Source organism: Mus caroli, unplaced genomic scaffold (genome assembly GCF_978045245.1).
Source record: "Mus caroli unplaced genomic scaffold, Mus_caroli_1 scaffold_49, whole genome shotgun sequence".
NCBI lineage: Eukaryota > Metazoa > Chordata > Mammalia > Rodentia > Muridae > Mus > Mus caroli.
This window is the reverse complement of record NW_028227304.1, coordinates 952501-971520: the sequence shown is the minus strand read 5'-3', so window position 1 is coordinate 971520 and position 19020 is coordinate 952501. Positions and strand designations below refer to the sequence as shown.

The 19020-nt window shown below is 35.6% G+C and overlaps 1 protein-coding gene across 1 annotated transcript; it reads right to left on the bottom strand.

The window, feature by feature from the left end:
* Positions 1-247: 247 nt before the first annotated feature.
* Positions 248-1073, bottom strand: LOC146999727 (Y-linked testis-specific protein 1-like). Its single transcript, XM_085834450.1, is given in 2 exon segments — positions 248-992; positions 994-1073. Coding segments are annotated over 2 exon segments (825 nt in total).
* Positions 1074-19020: the final 17947 nt, after the last annotated feature.

Genomic DNA, 19020 nt, shown 5'->3' with positions numbered 1-19020 from the left:
CAATTCCAGTCCTCCATACAGAGCAGAGATGCTAAGTCCTTTTAATTTTACCATGTGTGATATCAGATGTATGTACTGTTCTTCCACCATAGCCCATCTCTTCCAACAATGTCTTCACTCACAGCATGTCATGTCACACATTTTAAATTTTAGAGCAAAACAAATTTTATTGGCAATCATACTGGGTTTGTCAAAGAGAGATAGCCAACACAGGAAAACAAACATTTTTTTTTCCAATTCTACAAGCTTATGGGCCTGTACTTTTGTGATTTTTTTTCACCTTAAGGAGTCTTGACTCCAGATTATAGACATTGATGTGGAGATCACCATGAAACTTGATAAAGTACACAGAAGGATTGGCAAGAATTTGGTAAACAACCTTTCCAAGATTTTTGGAACCGTCCTCTCTGGTGTACTGCACCCATTTACCTATTAAGAAGTCACTGTTATCATGTGATGTCATCTCAGCATGAGGAGTCTCTGGAATGATGTCAAGGTTACCTTCACTGTAGTCAAATAGGAGCTGATAAATGTAGAGGACCGGATCCTTCTTGTAGCTAATGTAAAACCAGTCCTTTATGACTGGCACCTGGGCTTGCACCAACCCATTCCACTTTTCCTCAGAGCCATGCTTTCTCTCAAATTTGTGTTGCACCCCTCTGCCAACCAGGCTTCTGGTGAAGTGGGCATCCCTTATCTGAGGAAATACTATATAATGAGGCAAGACCTTAAGATTTAAAATCCTCTCAACACTGTTGAGCTTCTGTCCATAGACGCTGTCAATACCATCATACTTCACCAAATAAAGACAAGGGTTTGTTGGCAGTTGACCTAGAAATATGGCCTTCCAATGGGTGACAGGTTCATTACCTTCCTTCCAACTGTGAGAAATTCTGCAGCCGACAATATTTCTCAGGGCCTGGGATGAAGGCATCCTCCTCTCTTCTTTTTGAAGGATGTCATGCTCAGCCCCTTCAGAGGTTTGTCTTCTAAATGGCTGTAGAACTGGTGTATTAAGCCACAGCAACCCTGGTGCACTGTCTTGTGACTATCATTCTTTGTTCAATCATCATACTTGGCCATTGTCTGTGTTTGAAGATCTTGCCTGTTTAAACCAGAAACAAAGCTGTTGCCTCTGTCATAAATATGAGATCCTAAAGGGCAATGGGTGTGGGGTGGGAGAGAATGCTGGACCAAGGCTCTTCTTTAAGAGAACTTCTGCATAGGTGAAGAAGGCTATGCTAAACAGGTGTGTGCTTCTAATGTCAATTTTATCAAAATAAGAAGTTAATAAGACAGCCATTATGATGCATGCATTTATTTCCAGCACTCAGGAGGCAGGGTCTGGAATTTTTCTGAATTAGAGACCAACCTGGTCTACTGAAAGACTCCACGACTCCCAAAGGGAGACACTCACTCAAGCCTCGGGACAGCAGCGCACCCAAGAAGACACTGAGACCGAACTTAAGATGTAGAGAGTAAGATTTAATATAGTAATGACAAGAAAGCACATAAAAAGCACATATACCAGAGGCTCTGGGGTCGAAACTCATACACCCAGCATGGTGCAGAGGAGATTCGACGACCAGCCCAAATTTTCACAGGCTTTTATAAGAAAAGGGCAAGGGGGGAACAGGGTGGAGAAAGTAAAAATGTGCGTCACTAAGGGGTTCTGCCAAAGGTTATTCCCAGGGACTTTCCAAGGGGCTTTTCGTAACCAAGGGGTCGTGTCCTATATTTTGGCAATATACTTGATCTATTGGAACATTCTGGGGTAGTACCAGGAGGCCCCTATCTCAAAAATGTTCTTGGAACAGTCCTCAGTTAGGAGGGGTAGGACTAGGTTTGTTCCAAGAGACCCTTATCTAAAAAATGTTCCTGGAACAGTTCTTAGTTGGGAGGGGATACTCTGGGGTAAAAAGTTCAGGAGTGCTCCGGGAACAGTCTCTGGATGGGAGGGGTAAGAGAGTTCAGGAAAAGTTCAGTTTTTCCTCTTTCATTCCCCCCTTCTTCTAGTGAGTAATTCTAATCTTAGTATTTTAGACACTGCATTTACTCTATTTTAACATGGGAACAAAAACAAAATAAGAAGCATTAGTAAACAGAACTAGGCAGGGGCCCTTTTAGCGAGGCTTGAGGGTCTGGGCATGATGTAGGTGCACGTAGATCAGATCTCTGGCTGGAACTGGTGAGATGTCCTTGGGGTACCCAGCTCGTTCACTGTCTCGACTGTTGGGATCCCTGGCGCGATGTCATACGCGTACTTAGTCCGATCCTTTCCAGTTGTGACCAGACCACCTGCAAGCCTTTTAACTTAGCATACAGATCATTATTATAACAACATAGGTTTAAACACATCATTTGAGACTATGATGGGCATAGGAGTCTCATAAAGGATCTTAAAAAGAGTAAAACTGAATCAAGAGGGAGTATTTCTAGTACGTTTAAATAGGGCATAAGGAAGGAACACCAAGTCTGTGCCAGTCTCCACGATTAATTTTGTCAAGGTCTGTCTTAGAGTTTTAAACTAATTTTTTATCTGTCCTGAGCTCTGAGGTCTGTAATTTTTATTTGACCTCTAAATACCTGGCCACACCCTGACTTACCTGGGCAACAGGATTATTGTTCTTTGGGATGCCTGTTTGGCGGTTAGATCTGCCATCTGATTTTTTTTTTTCACAGCATCTTAGGTCTTTTCTGCAGATGTCAACAGCTTTCTTTGTCTGTATATTGTTTCATACAGTGGCAAAAGCATACCTGCTGTCAGTGTAGACTTTTCTTTTGTCATTTATAAAGCTTGTATCAAAACCACAAATTCAGCTTTCTGGGCTGAAGTCTCTTTAGGGAGGCTGCTGGCCTAGATCACTTGCTTTTTGTCCACCGCTGCACTGCTGTCCCCACCTTCCGCTTACCTTTAACCATGAGGCTACTGCCATCCGTGTACCAGTTCAAACGTTCAGGCCAAGGCTGATTTGATCTTTACCTGCCGAGGTAAGTAGCCCCCTCTGTTGGTAGATGGCCCCATGGATATGAGCTGCTTTCCATCTACTACTGCCGCTCCTGTGACAAAGCTGCTGCCATCTGTGTACCAGGCAGGCACACCTGGCCAAGGCTGATCAGTCAGATCCCTCCTTGTTCCAGTTTTTTCAGCCAGGACATCAGCACATTGATATACAGAAGTGGAGTCATCCGCCAAGGAGCAGCAAACTCTGGTAGTGGGTCATCCGGGCATTAGTCATCCACCGGTCAGGGGGCTGACGTACAATACTCTCCAGAGCATGGGGGGCGATTACAGTCACATGCTGACCCAGAGTAAGCTTGTCAGCGTCTTTAACAAGCAGGGCTACTGCATAGGGTAAAAGGCTTAGTCAAATCTGGCAAAGCCAGAGCGGGGGCTGCAAGCAGGGCTGCCTTTATGCTGTCAAAGGCTTTTTGGTGTTCCTCAGTCCAGGTGAATGGGACTTTTTCTTTAGTAAGTGAATATAGAGGGGCCGCCAGTGTCGCGAACCCTGGTATCCAGAGTCTGCAAAAGCCCGCCGTCCCCAGAAACTCACGTACTGGGGAAACTCACGTAATTGGCGCGGGGTGGTGGGGGTTGGGATCAGCATCACAGTCTTTTTTCTGGCCTCGGTGAGCCACCGCTTTTCTTCCCGGAGGGTGTACCCTAGGTAGGTCACCTCGGTGCGATATAACTGAGCTTTCTTGGCTGATACCCGGTACCCCAACTCACCCAGTTCATTCAGGAGCTTCTAGGAGGGCCAGAATTTCTTCTTTGTTTGTAATGTCTCTGCCTTCAGCCAACCGCATGGCTTGGGTTAGTGCCAGGGGTTCAGCCTTCTTAGCCGAAGTTCCTTCTGCCAGAATGTCAGAGCAGTGATGAGTAGGTGAAGACTCAGCAGGTTAGCAGGGGAAGCGAAGGTCACTTGTTCTGTCAACAAAAAGCTCTGATAATGTGTCCATCAGTCAGGGGAACAATTGGATCATGTGCCAAGTTTTGTCTCAGAGTCAATTTATCTGCGTCCTTGACCAGAAGCCACTATGTGCAGACAAGCAGGCCATTTCTCAGTCACCAGGTTTAATTTTTACAAGTATGCCACTGGTCTTTTCTAGGGTCCCAATTTTTGAGTAAGAACCTCTTTGGCAATACCTTTATTCTCAGTCACATCTAGGAGTCCCAAAGTTGGGGACAACATTAGGGCAGTCTCAATAGCATCTAAGGCCATCCAAGGTTGTTCTTTATTTCCTATACGAAGGGCTGTTTATCTTTTTAATTCAGCAAAACCTGGAATCCACAGTTTGCAAAGGCCCACAGTGTCCAGGAACCTTTTAAACTTGCTTTGCATTGGTCAGTGGAGGAATATGAAACACAGTCTCTTATTTTTGTTAGGACAGTCTCTCACCCAGTGCTCTTCTTTAACAATAAACACTTTGATTTTTAGCCAAAAGCTTTTTTTTGTTGCCAGGTACTAAGTTTTCTAGTTTCCCTGACTTTTGTGGCCATCATTTTATTTCTCTTATCTTTTTTTAAAAAATTTTCTGGCTCCCTATTTTTTTTACAGATCACTTCTAAGTGCTAGTATTATTAGCAAGTGTCACTTTGCTAGGTTCTAGTCTTTGTCATTTATTTCTCTTTGCTCCTGTTTTTTAACTGTAATGGAGATCTCATATAATGTCTCTCTCTCTCTTTATCTATCTATCTATCTATTTTTTTCTTCCTTGTCTTTGCTTACTTTGAATGTTATCTAATTATTATATTTATATTCTGTCACTTAACTTTTTTCATAGTTCGACTACCCTGGTTTATCTTTCTGTCTTACAGCACATCTCTGATTCTGACTCTGGTCTCTGTCTTCTTCAGCCTCATTTTATTGGTTCCTCTTTTAAATATTTCTCATTTAGAGTATCTCTTCTCACTGTTAACTTATCTTTTCTGAGTCTGCTGAAGCTTTGCTCTCAGCTCTTTTTGCAGACCTCTATCCTTTTCTTAACTTCTATAACTTTTTATTACCTAGGTCAGATTGTTGGGGCACTTTCTAGTCCCACAGAGACGAGACCTTTATCAGAGCCTGGCAGTTAGACTCGCAGGTGTTCCTTACCTTGGACAGAAGAAGCCCCAAGTGAGTGGTCTCCCTCACCAGAGCTTAGAACAGATTCACTGCCAGCAGCTCAGGGCGGTGCCTGAGAAGAGAAAACACACGGGGCAGAGAAAGGAGTGCAGCTCTCACATTTGGCTGCACCAGACCACTGATATTTTAAAATGAACGCAATTTTTTTCTGTTCATAAGAGACAGGATACAGGGGACAGGGGAATGAGAAGCAACCAGGGAACCTTGTGGCGACCCGCTGAATTTAAGCATATTAGTCAGCGGAGGGAAAGAAACTAACCAGGATTTTCTCAGTAACGGCGAATGAACAGGGAGGAGCTAAGCGCCGAATCTCCGCCGCGCGCGCCTCGGCGCGGGAATGTGGCGTAAACTCCTGGGAGTGGCAGAGGCAGCAATTTAACTATTTAACTACTTGATAGACACCCGGTGCTCTCTGCACTGTCTTCCCGCATAGCTTGAGCCCTTGGAGGCGGCGGCGGGCCAGGGGTCCGCCACCCCGCACACAGGCATCCACGGAGCTCTTTTGGCCGGAGGCAACGGCGGCCTCCCGAGCTTAGGAAACGCAAGGCGCCTGCGCGGCAGGGCGGGGGACGACGACTACACTTTTCGGTGTGCCCCGCGGGCGGGCGCGCAGACACAAGGGAGTGCGGGCAGACTCCAGGGGGAAAGCCAAAGGAGGGACGGCGGCCGCAGTCGGCCCCTCCCCAGCTGTGGCAGGCTTCACGGCCACTCTAGTACGCCAGGCGGGACGGCAGGCCGCCGCACTCGCCACCAGCATTTTACAACTCGCTCGCGGGGCACAGACAGCCTCTGCTGCTGCTGTGTCAGCCCGGAGCTCACCAGCAGAGTGCGGACCGTGCGCCCCCTTTGTCCGCGGTGGCAGCTGGCCCCGCAGTAAGGCCGGCCAGCGCTGCCCGCCCGCTGCGAGCTGCCGGCACTGCCTCGCCGAGAGCGGTGGGCAGGACCGGCCTGGTGTTTTTTTTTCTTTTTAGTATTTTTTTAGTTCCTAAATGGGTCAGATGGTGTATGTTAGCTATGTAATCTCACCCCTCTTCTTCTGTGAGGGTTCTTTTATTTCCTCAGCAGTGGGCTGTTGGGTTCTCATCACCAGAGTCATTGGCCCTTGGGCTGCTTTTTTAGCTTCTTGGTCTGCCATTTGATTTCCTTTTTCAACGGGCCCAGTTCCCTTCTGGTGTCCTGGGCAATGGATAATTTCCATCCAACGGGGCAAATGAACAGCTTCTAATAAGCTGAGAATTTCTTCTTTATTTTTGATGTCTTTGCCGGCAGACATCAGCAGTCCACAGTGTCGGTATATTGCTCCGTGACCATGAGTCTTGGCAAAAGCATGCCAGCTGTTGGTATAGACATTAAGAGTCCTTCCTTCTGCCAGCCTTAAGGCTTGAATTAGTGCAATTAGTTCCCCTTTTTGAGCTGATGTACCCTCCGGCAGGCTGCTGGCCAATATGACAGACTTTCCATCCACTACTGCTGCCCCAGCCTTCTGCTTACCTTCTACCACAAAGCTGCTTCCGTCCGTGAACCAAGTCATCGCCCCTGGCCAAGGTTGGTCTGTGAGGTCTGGCCAGATTCCAGTCTCTTCTGCAATTATTTCTTCACACTTATGTGCAGGGGTCTCGTCAGCCTCAGGTAGTAAGGAGGCAGTGTTGAGAATGGCTGGGGGTGCGAAACTTACTCGCTCTGTTAGCAATAGGCTCTGGTAAAGCGTCATTCAGGCGTTGGTCATCCAGCGATCCGGTGGTTGTCTGACGATGCTCTCAAGAGAGTGTGGGGCCACTATGGTAACATTCTGGCCCATAGTCAGTTTGTCAGCATCTCTTAATAGCACAGCCGTGGCTGCTATCGCTCACAGGCAGGAGGGCTATCCACTGGCCACAGAGTCCAGTTTCTTTGATAAGTAGGCTACCAGGCACTTCCATGGTTCCAAAACCCGGTTAAGGACTCCCCTTGCCACTCCATTACTTTCATCAATATATAGGGTGAAAGGTTTGTTTAAACCTGGCAGGGCCAATGCCGGAGCCTGCTGCAGTGCCTTTTTGAGAGTTTCAAAGGCTAGCTGATGTTCTCTGGTCCAGGTGAATTCCCCTTTCTCTTTGGTTAGTGGATACAAGGGAGCTGCCAGTGAGGCAAATCTGGAATCCAGAGTCTGCAAAACCCGGCAGTCCCCAGGAACTCTCTTTCCTGGCGAACAGTGGTCTGTCTGTCTGTCTGTCTGTCTGTCTGTCTGTCTGTCTGTCTGTCTGTCTATCTATCTATCTATCTATCTATCTATCTATCTATCTATCTATCTATCTATCTATCTATCTATGTAATTCTGTCTTTCTTTTTCCATGTTTCTGTCTCTCCTTCTTTCTCAATTTCCTTCTATCTTTAAATCCTTCTTTCTTACTTTTTTTTTTTTAATTTGTGTGTGATTTTGGTGAGTGTGTTTCTCTGTGTATACCCTGGCAGTCATGGAAATCACTCTGAACACCAGGGTGGCCTGGTTCTTAATAAACAAAGAAAAACAAAAAAACAAAAAAAAAAACACCACTATACATATACTAAAACACAACGCCTAAAATCTCTAAAATGCTGTTCTAAAAAAAACAATATATGTGTATGTGTAGGTGTAGGTGTATGTATATTTACATTTATATGATTTTTTAAAGCTTTGAGGTTTTCTTTGTATGCTTTTAATGTTTTTACGGTATTTTTAGTTTTTTTTCAAAGGATTTTTTATTTATTTATTTTTTTAAGTTTTTAAGTTTTTGTTTATTTGTTTGTTTTTTAATGGTTTCAGATTCTATTTTCGTTTTAGAGTTTTAGGGTTTTTAGGTTCTTTGAGTTTTTTTTTTTTAACAATACATTTAAGGTTTTTTTTTTTTTTTTTTTTTAGGGATTTAGGATTGTTTTTAGGTTTTCAAGATTTCATTTAGAATTTTAAGGTTTTGTAGGTTTTTTTTTTTTTTTTAAATAGGAATTTAGGGTTTTTCTAGAATTTCAAGGTTTTGATGTATTTTTAGGGTTTTTTTTTTGTTTTTAGTTTAGGATTTTTATGGTTTTAGGAATTCTGGCACAATCTTTTTAGAGTTCTTGATTTTTTCAGAGTTGATTTTTTTGTTGTTTTTTAGTGTTTTAAGGGTTTTTTTTAGTTTTTTATAAAGGATTTTAGGGTGTTTTAGTAATTTAGGGTTCTTTTATGTTTTTTTCTAAGATTTTTTTTTTTTTAGGTTTTTGTTTTTAGATTTTTGAGCTTTAGTTTTACAGCTTTTTAGGCTTCTAGAAGGATCTTTTTTTAACATTATATGGTTTTTTAGGGTAAGGGTTTTTCATGTCTTTTAGGGTTCTAGAGATTTTTTATTATTATTTTAGGTTGTTTAAAGGTTTTTTAAAAATTAGAATTTTTGAGGGTTTTTTTACGTTTTTAAAAAGGTTTTATTAAGGATTTTATTTTTATTTCATTTTATGCTTTATTTTATTTTATTAAGAATTCTTTCCTGTAAAAGATGATTTTAGGATTTTTCTCAGTGTTTTGGGCAATTTTATAATGCCATAGGTTTTTTTTTTATGGTTTTATACTTTTGGGGGTCTTTTTAGGGTTCTTGAGTTTTTGTTGAATTTTAGGGCAATTTTTAGTGTTTTAGAATTTTTGGGGTCTTATTAGAGTTCTTGCTTTTTTTTTTTTTTTTTAATTGTAGTTTTTGTTTTTAAAAGTGTTTATTAAGTATTTTAGGGTCGGCGGGCAGTGATGGCCCTTGCATTTAATCCCAGCACTGGGGAGGCAGAAACAGGAGGATTTCTGAGTTTGAAGCCAGCCTGGTCTTGAGAGTGAGTTCCAAGAATCCTAGAGCTACAAAAAAAAAAAAAAAAAAAAAAAAAAAAAAAAAAAAAAAAAAAAAGTCTTAAAATACCAAAAAAAAAAAAAAAAAAAAAAGTAATTTAGGATTTTTTGGGTTTTTTTTGGTTTTTTGTTTTGCTTTGTTTTATTTCTATTCTTTTTGTTTTTGTTTTTAGCTTTTTAGGGATCATTTAGTGTTTGTTTAAAGAACCTAAGGTTTTTCTGGGTTTTCTTTTTTTTTTTTTTTTTTTTTTCGTTTTAGGTTAATTTTAGGGTTTTTTAAGTATTTTAGATATTTTGCGGTTGTGGGGGTGATTTTTTAAGGTTTTAGGTTTTTTATGGTTTTAAAATATTTTGGCCATCAGTGGAAAGAGAGGCCCATTGGTCTTGCAAACTTAACATTCCTCAGTACAGCGGAACGCCAGGGCCAAGAAGTGGGAGTGGGTGGATAGGGGAGTGGCAGGGGGAGAGTATGTGAGATATTTGGTATAGCATGTGAAATGTGAATGAAGAAAATTCCTAATTTAAAAAAAAGGATTAATAACTATTAGCCACAAAAAAAAAAAAAAATGGGGTCTTTTTGTGTTTTAGGGCCTTAGGTTTTTTTGAGGTTCAATTATATGTCTTTTTTCTTTTTTCTTTTTTTTGAAGTTTCTTGATTTCTTCTACATTTTTAAGGTATTTTAGGGTTCTTTAGTGTTTTTAAATGATTTTAGGAATGTTTTAGGTTTTATTATTATTATTTTTTAAACTATTTATGTTTTTTTGTTGTTGTTTTTTGCTGATGTTTTTTGTTTTTTTAGGGTTTCTGGTTATTTGTAGGGTCTTTTGGTGTTTTAGAATTTTGGGATATTTTGCTGGGGTTTTAGTTTCTTTTAGTTTCTTTTTTTATAATTTTATAGTTTTTTCTTAAAGGGTTTTTGTTGATTTTTTAAAAACATCAACGTTTTCTTTTTTAGGTTTTAAGGGTCTTTTCAGGTTTTTTTAAAGGTCTTTCTTAATTTTTTTTTTAAAGTCTTTAGGGATTTTTTTAATGGTTTCAGGACCTTTTTTAAGGCTTTATGGGTTTTTTTGGTCTTTTTCTTTAGGATTTTTGAGTATTTTTAAAGAATTTTGAGGGTTTTTTAAGGGGCTTATGGTACTTTTTTGGGTTTCATGTTCTTATTTAGGGTTTTAATATTTTTTTTTTTTACAAATATTTAGGGTTCTTATTGAGGGGAGTTCAGGGTTTGGGTATACCCAAGGATACACAGAGAAACCCAGTCTCAAAAAAAAAAAATATATGAATAAAGTAACGAAGAAAGAATGAAAAGAATTTTAGGGACATTTTTTGGCTTTTAGTGTATTTTCTTTAGAATTTTAGTTTTTTGTTGTGTTTTGTTTTTTTTTTTTTTTTTTTTTTTTAAGGAATTGTAGGGTTTTTAGAAGAGATTTTGTTGTTTTGCTTGAATATTTTTTTTTTTAATTTTAGGGTTTTAATATTGGTGTTTCATTGTTTTATGGTTGCCAGGAAATGGTGGCAGAGTGACTTCCAGGACAGCCAGGGATAAACAGAGAAACCCAGTCTCATAAAGGAAAAAACGAAAAAAAAAAAAAGAAGAAGAAGAAAGAAAGAAAGAAAAGAGTTTCAGTGTAATTTTTTTAAGATGAGTGTTTTAGAGTTTGTTTTTTATTTTGTTGTTGTTGTTTTTTGTTTTGATTTCACTGTTTTCGTGTATATTTAGTGTTTTTTCTGTTTTTTTTTTTTTTTTTTTCTTTTAATGGATTTTAAAGTGTTTTGGGTTTGGGATTTTTTTTTTAGTCTTTAGGGGTTCCTTTTTATGGTTTTACAAAAATTTTTTAGTTTTTTTTGTTTTGTTTTGTTTTGTTTTGTTTTATTTTTCTTTTTGTTTTTTTTGTTTTTGTCTTTGATAAATTTTTTTGAAAATTTTAGAGTTGTATTTTGCAGTTTATGAGTTTTACTCTTGCCAGACAGTGGAGACAAATGCCTTTAATCCCACACTTGAGAGGCAGAGGTAGTGGATTTCTGAATTTGAGGTCAGTCTGGTATACAAAGTGAGTTCCAGGACAGCCACAATGAAACACTGTCTCAAAAAAACAAACAAACAAAAAAAAAAAAAGTAAAGAAAAAAGAAAAAAGAAAAAAAATAGTTGTATGGTTATTTTTGGGTTCATGTTTTTTTAGAATTTCAGGTTTTTTTTAATGGTTTTGTGAGGTTTTTAGAAGAATGTTTTTGAGGTACATTGGTATTCAGGGTTTTAGTACATTTTTAGAGTTTATTCTATATTTTTAAAAGGATGTTAGGGACTTTCTTTTAGTGATTTTTGGTTCTTAATAGGTTTAAGTGATTTTTTTTTTTTTTTTAGCATTTTACTGTTTTATATAGGGTTTGTGTGTGTGTTCTTGAGTTTTGTTTTATTTTTATAATTTTAGGTTTGTATCTTTTGAGTTTAAGAGCTTTAGTGTTGCCAGCCAGTTTTTTTTGTTTGTTTGTTTGTTTGATTGTTTTTTGTTTGTTTGTTTTTTTGTTTTAGTGTATTGTGGTTTTATTTAGGCTTTATTTATTTATTTATTTATTTATTTATTTATTTATTTATTATTTTTGCATTTTACTGGTCTTCTTAGGGTTTTTTTTTTTTTGTTGTTGTTGTTGTGGTGGAGGTTGTGCTTGTTCTTCTTCCATTTTTAATTTTATAGTTTTAAATTTGGAGTTTAAAAGTTTTAGAGTTGCCAGGCAGTGGTAGCCCATGCCTTAAATCCCAATACTTGGGAGGCGGAGGCGGGTGGATTTCCGAGTTTGAGGCCACCCTCGTCTACAGAGGCAGTTCCAGGACAGGTAGGGATACAAAGAGAAACCCAGTCACGGAAAAAAAAAAGTAATAAATAAAGAAATAAGAAAGAAAGAAATAAGAAAGAAAGGAAGAAAGAAAGAAAGAAAGAAAGAAAGAAAGAAAGAAAGAAAGAAAGAAAGAAAGAAAACAAAGAAAAAAAGAAGAAAGACAGAAAGAAAAGTACTTTTTGGTTATTTTTGGCTTATTGTGTGGTTCTTATTTTTTTTTAATATTACATTTTTTTAGGTGTTTATAGGGTTTTAGAAGAGTATTTTAGAATATTGTTTGATTTTAAGTATTATAGTGTATGTTTAGAGGTTTTTCTATAATTTTTAAAGGACTTTAGGGTGTTTTAGTGATATCTGGTTCTTACAAGGTTTAAGGGACTTATTTCTTAGCACTTTACTGTTTTATTTAGTTTTTGTGTGTGTGTTCTTGAGTTTTTCTTTTTAATTTGAGGGTTGTATATTGTGAGTTTAAGAGTTTTAGTGTTGCCAGCCACTTTATTTAGAATTTTTAAAATTTAGGGTTTTTATTTAGGGTTTGAAGGATTTTTAGAAGAGTGTTTTAGAGGTTTTTTTTGGTTGTCAGGCTTTTAGAATATTTTTTAGTGTTTTTCCTCATTTTCTAAGGATTTTAATGTATTTTAGGTTTGGGGGTTGAATTTAGGCTTTATTTTATTTATTTATTGTTTAGCATTTTACTCTATTTCTTAGGGGTATTTTGCTGTTGTTGTTGTTGTTGTCCTCGATTTTTTTTTAATTAGGGTTTTATATTTGCGGATTGTTTTACGGTTGCCAGACAGTGGTGGCACATGCTTTATATCCCACCAATTAGGAGGCAGATGTAGGTGGACTTTGGAGTTCAAGGCCAGCATAGTATACAAAGGGAGCTCCCGGACAGCCAGAGGTACATAGCTAAACACAGTTTCCCAAAACTCAAAAACAGAAAAACTCAAAAAAAAATTTTTTAGGGTCTTTTTGTGGTTCTTGTGTATTTTTTTTTTTTCTTTTTTAGAATGTTAGTGTTTTTCTTAAGGTTATTTGGAAGAGTGTTTTAGAGTTTTGATGTTTTTTGTTTTTGTTTTTGTTTTGTTTCATGTCTTTCAGGATTCTAGTGTATTTTTTTTTGTTTGTTTGTTTTTCTTTTTTTTTTTTTAATATTTTAGAGTGTTTTAGGTTTTTGTTTTTTTTTTAAAGCTCTACAGGTTTTTTTTTTTAGGGTTTTTTTGGCCTTTTTTTTTTGGTAGTTTTGTTTCGATTTTTGTATTTTTTTTATTTTTAGTGTTTATGAGTATTATTATTTTTTTAATACAAGGTTTTATTTTTGGATTTTAAGACTTAATTTTCGGTTCAGGTGGTGGCCCTTGCCTAGATTCTCATCAACTGGGAGGCAGAAGTAGTGGAATTCTTAGTGCATGACAGCCTGGTCTAAAGAGGGAGCTCTAGGACATCCAGAGATACACAGAGAAACCCAGTCTCCAAAAATTTAATAAATAAAAATAAAAATAAAAATAAATATAAAAATAAAGAAAGGAAGGAAGGAAGGAAGGAAGGAAGGAAGGAAGGAAGGAAGGAAAGAAGGAAGAAAGGAAGGAAGGAAGGAAAAAATAAGAAAGAAAGAAAGAAAGAAAGAAAGAAAGAAAGAAAGAAAGAAAGAAAGAATGAATGAATGAATAAAAAAAACTATTATGGACATTTTGGCTTAGTGTGTTTTTCTTTTTTTCTTTTTAGATTTCTAAATGTTTTTTTTAGGGTTTGTACAATTTTTAAAAGTGTTTTAAGTGGTTTTTTTTTTTTTTTGGTTTTCAGGCTTTTAGGGTATTTTTAGTGTTTTTCTTGTTTTTTAATGGATTTTCGAACATTGTATGGTTTTGGGTTTTAATTTAGCCTTTCTTTTTCTCTTTCTTTTTCTTTCTTTCTTTCTTTCTTTCTGTTTTTTTTTTTTTTTAAGCATTTTACAGTATTTGCCAGGTTTTGTTGTTGTTGTTCTCCTTGATTATTTTTTTAAAAATTTAGGGATTTATATTTGGATTTTAATTGTTCTAGGGTTGTCAGGCAGTGGTAGCCCATGCCTTTAATGCCAACAATTAGGAGGCAGGATTTTTTGTGTTCGAGGCCAGCATGGTCTACACGGAGAGCTCCAGTACTGATAGGGATACAAAAAAAAAAAAAAAAACAGTCAGGACAAAGGAAAAAAAAAAGCGGGGGGAAATAAAGAAAGGAAGGAAGGAAGGAAGGAAGGAAGGAAGGAAGGAAGGAAGGAAGGAAAGAAGTAAGGAAGGAAGGGAGCAAATTATTACTCTATGCCTATTTTTGGGCTTTCTGTATGTTTTTGTTTGGTTTTTGTTTTTGTCTTATTTTTTAAGCAATTTAAGGTTTTCAAACAGTTTTCGGGATTTTGTAAAGATTTTTTTAGAGGATTTTTTTGGTTTTTAGGGTTTTAGTTTTAGTTTTTTTTTTTTTTTTTTTTTTTTTTTTTTTTTTTTTTTTTAATTGTTATAGAGGGTTTTTTTTGGGAGGGAATTTAGGATTTTTCTTTAGGGTTTTAGTTTTTTTTTTTTTTTTTTAGGGTTGTGTATGTGTGTTTGTGTGTGTTGGAGTTTGTTGAGGTTGAATGGAGCAAGGTCTACAGAGTGAGTTTCAGAACATCCAGAAGTACACAGAGAAACCCATTCACCAAAAATTAAAAAAAAAAAATTAAAGAAAAAAAAGAAAGATATTAAGAAAGAAGGAAAGAAGAAAGAAAGAAAGAAAAAGAGAGAGACAGAAGGAAAGAAAGAAAAAAAGAAAAAAAGAAAAAAGAAAGAATGAATGAAAGAAAGAAAGAAAGAAAGAAAGAAAGAAAGAAAGAAAGAAAGAAAGAAAGAAAGAAAGAGAAAGACTTAGTGAAATTTTAGGCTCCTTGGTATTTTTGTAGCAATTTAGGTTCTTTTTAAGGGTTAATAGGGTGTTTAGAAAACTATTTGTGAGTTTTATGTATTTTTCCTGTTTTTATTTTTTTTTCTTGGTATCTTAGGTTTTTGGATTTATTGTTTGTTTTTTTGGTTTCAGGATTTTTGTTTATTGTTTTTAATGTATTTTCTTTCTTTTTTTTTTTTTTTTCAGGCGTAAAGTGTTTTAGCTTTGCCAGTCAGTGGTGGTCCATGCCTTTATTCCCAGCCCTTGGGAGGCAGAGGTTGGTAGATTTGTAAGTTCTAGGCCAGCCTGGTCTACATAGTGAGTTCCAGTATAGCCAGGGCTATACAGAGAAACAGTTTCCAAAAATAAAAAAATAAAATAAATTAAACCAAAAAAATAGCTTACACGTCATTTTAGGGTTTATATATATATATATATAATTATATATATATATACATATATATATATAATTATAGTTTTTTCTTAAGAGTTTTGTAGGGTTTTTAGAAGAAGTTTTAGATTTATTTGGTTTTCAGACTTCTAGTGTAGGTTAAGTGTTTTGTTGTTGTTGTTTTGTTTTTTAAGGATTATAGTGTGTTTTAGGGTTTTGGTGTTTTATTTAGGCTTAATTTTATTTTATTTTTTTAACATTTTGCTTTATTTCTCAGGTTTTTGTTTTGTTGTTTTTTGTTTGTTTGTTTGTTTTTAATTTTGAGGTTTTATATTTGGTATTTAATTGTTTTACGTTTGCTAGTTTGCTAGGAAATTGTGGACCATGCCTTAGGGTCGCCAGGCAGTGATGGCCCTTGCATTTAATCTCAGCACATGGGAGGCAGAAGCAGGCAGATTTCTGTGTTTGAATCCAGCCTGATATAAAGAGGGAGCTCCAGGAAAGGTAGGGATACAGAAAGAAACCCATTCTAGAAAAACTCAAAAAACAAATGAAATATATAAAAATGAAATAAAAATGAGAAAAGAAAGAAAAAAAGAAAGAAAGAAAGAAAGAAAAAAAGGACGAATGAAAGAAAGAAAGAAAGATAAAGAAAGAAAGAAAGAAAGAAAGAAAGAAAAAGAAAAGAAAGAAAGAAAGGAAGGAAGAAAGAAAGAAAGGAAGAAAGAAAAGAAAAAAAATACTTAAAGGACATTTTGTCCTTTCTGTTTTTTTTTTTTTTTCTTTTTTTTTTCTTATTTTTAGAATTTCAGTTTTGTTACTTTTTTTTTTTTTTTGTAAAGGGTTTTGTAGGGTGTTTTATAACAGTATCTTATAGGGTTTTTTTTTTTTTTGAGTATTTTAGTATATTATTAGTGATTTTTCTGATTTTTTAAAAAGTTTTTTAGGGTGTTTCAGTGTTTTGGGTTTTTGCTTTTTTTCTAGGGTTCTATCTTTCATTTTTAGGGGTTTTTGTTTTGTTTTTATAGAGTTTTAAGATATTATTATTTTTTTACTTTTAAGGTTTTATTGATGGAATTAATAGTTTTTAGGGTAGGCAGGAAGTGGTGGCCCATGCCTTAAATCCCAGCACTTTGAGAGGAAGAAGTATTGGCTTTCTTAGTTCAAGGCCAGCCTGGTTTACAGAGGCAGGTCAAATATAGGTAGGGATACACATACAAACCCAGTCTCCAAAATCTGAAAAAAAATAAGAAAAAAATAAATAAAGAAAGAAAGAAGGAAGGAAGGAAGGAAGGAAGGAAGGAAGGAAGGAAGGAAGGAAAGAAGGATGGAAGGAAAGAAAGAAAGAAAGAAAGAAAGAAAGAAGAAAGAAAGAAAGAAGAAAGAAAGAAAGAAAGAAAGAAAGAAAGAAAGAAAGAAAGAAAGAAAATAGAAAAATAATTAATGGACATTTTTGCCTTTTTGTTTTTTTTTGTTGTTGTTTGGTTTTTTTTTTAGAATTTTAGTGGTTTTTGTAAAGGGTTTTGTAGGTTTTTTTTATGAGTATCTTAGATGGTTTTTTTTGTTTGTTTTTTTCTAATTTTAGTGTATTTTTAATGTTTTTTTATGATTTATTTGTTAGTTTTTTAGGGTGCTTTAGGGTTTTGGGTTTTTTTTTTAAATTTTTGTTAGTGTTCTATCTTTTATTTTTAGGGATTTTTGTTTTGTTTTTATAGTTTTTGATTATTATTATTTTTTTTAATTTTAAGATTTTATTGTTGGATTTAAGTGTTTTAGGTTTGCCAGGCAGTGGTGGCCCATGCCTTAAATCACAGAACTTGAGAGGAAGAAGTACTGGATTTCTTAGGTCAAGGCCAGCATGGTTTACAGTGGCAGTTCCAGTAGAGCTAGGGATCCACAGAGAAACCTAGTCTCCAAAATTTCAAAAAAAAAAATAAATAAATAAAATAAAAACAAAGTAGGAAAGAAACAAAGGAAGGAAGGAAGGAAGGAAGGAAGGAAGGAAGGAAGGAAGGAAGGAAGGAAGGAAGGAAGGAAGGAAGGAAGGAACCAAATTTCTTTATGCATATTTTGGGCTTCCTGTGTAATTTTTTTTTTAAAGAAATTTAGGGTTCTTTACAGCAGTTTCAGGATTTTATGAAGATTGTTTTAGAGGTTATTTTGGTTTTCTGTGTTTTAGTGTATGTTTAGTGATTTTTAAAAAAGATTTTAGAGTGTTTTTGTTTGTTTGTTTGTTTTTGGCTTTAGGGTTTTCTTTAGGCTTTTAGTATTTTTTTGAGTTTTTATGTGTATGTGTGTTGGAGTGTGTTAAGGTCGAAGGCAGCATGGTCTACAGAGTGAGTTCGAGGACAGCCAGAAGTACACAGAGAAACTCAGTCTCCAAAAACTTGAAAAAAAAAGAAGAAAAAAAAGAAATAAAAATAATAAGAACGAAGGAAAGAAGAAAGAAAGAAAGAAAGAGAGAATGGAAGACAGACAGAAAGAAAGAAAGAAAGAAAGAAAGAAAGAAAGAGAAAGAAAGAAAGAAAGAAAGAAAGAAAGAAAACAGATTTAGTGAAATTTATGGCTCTGTATATTTTTGTAGAAATTTAGCGTCTTTTAAAAGGTTAATAGTGTGTTTGGAAGACTATTGTAGAATGTTATTGTTATTTTTTATTGTTGCTTATTTTTTATATCCTAGGTTGTCCTGTTTTTTGGTTGTTTGTTTTTTTGGCTGAAGGGTTTTTGTTTAGAGTTTTCCTTCAATTATTTATTATTATTATTATTATTATTATTATTATTATTAATTATTGTATTTTTGAAGAAAAAATTATTTTTTTATTTTGGAGGTAAAGTGTTTTAGCTTTGCCAGTCAAGTGTGGTTCATGCCTTTATTCCCAGCCCTTGGGAGCAGAGGCAGGTGGATTTGTAAGGTCTAGGCAAGTCTGGTCTATAGAGTATGTTCCAGTATATCCAGGGCTATACAGAGAAAAAAAGTTTTGAAAAACAAAATAAATCAAACCAAAAAGTAGCTTAAGGGTCATTTTGGGGTTGATATATATCTATATAATTTCATAGTTTTTTTTTTTTTTTTTGTAAGGGGTTTGTAGCCTTTTTAGAAGAAGTTTTAGATTTATTTGATTTTAGACTTCTAGTGTAGGTTAAGTGTTTTGTTGTTGTTGGGTTTTATTTGGTTTTTTTTTTTTTTTTTTTTGGTTTTTAAGTATTATAGTAAGTTTTAGAGTTTTGGTGTTTAATTTAGGCTTAATTACATATATATATATTTTTTTTGCATTTTACTTTATTTTTTAGGTTTTTGTTTTGTTGTTTTTTTGTTTGTTTGTTTGTTTGTTTTAATTTTAAGGATTTATATTTGGTATTTAATTGTTTTATGGTTGCTAGGAAATTGTGGACCGTGCCTTCAATCTCAGCAATTGGGAGTCAGAGGTAGTAGATTTGTGAGTTTGAGGCCAGCCTGATCTAAAGAGGGAGCTCCAGGACAGGTAGGGATACACAGAGAAACCCAGTCATGAAAAACTCAGAAAACAAATGAAATAAAATAAAATGAAATAAAATGAGAAAAGAAAGAAAGAAAGAAAAAAGAAAGAAAGAAAGAAAGAAACATAGATGATAGATAGATAGATAGATAGATAGATAGATAGATAGATAGATAGATAGATAGATAGATAGATAGAAGGAAAAGGAAGGAAAGAAGGACGGAAAGAAATAAGGTAGGAAGAAAGGAAGGAAGGAAGTAATAAATTAAGAAAGAAAGATAGAAAGATAGATAGATAGATATGTAGATAGATGATAGATAGATAGATGATAGATGATAGATAGATGATAGATAGATAGATAGATAGATAGATAGATAGATAGATAGATAGATAGAAAGAAAGATAGATGGAAGGAAGGAAGGAAAAGGAAGGAAAGATGGAATGAAGTAAAGAAGGAAGGTAGAAATAAAGGAAG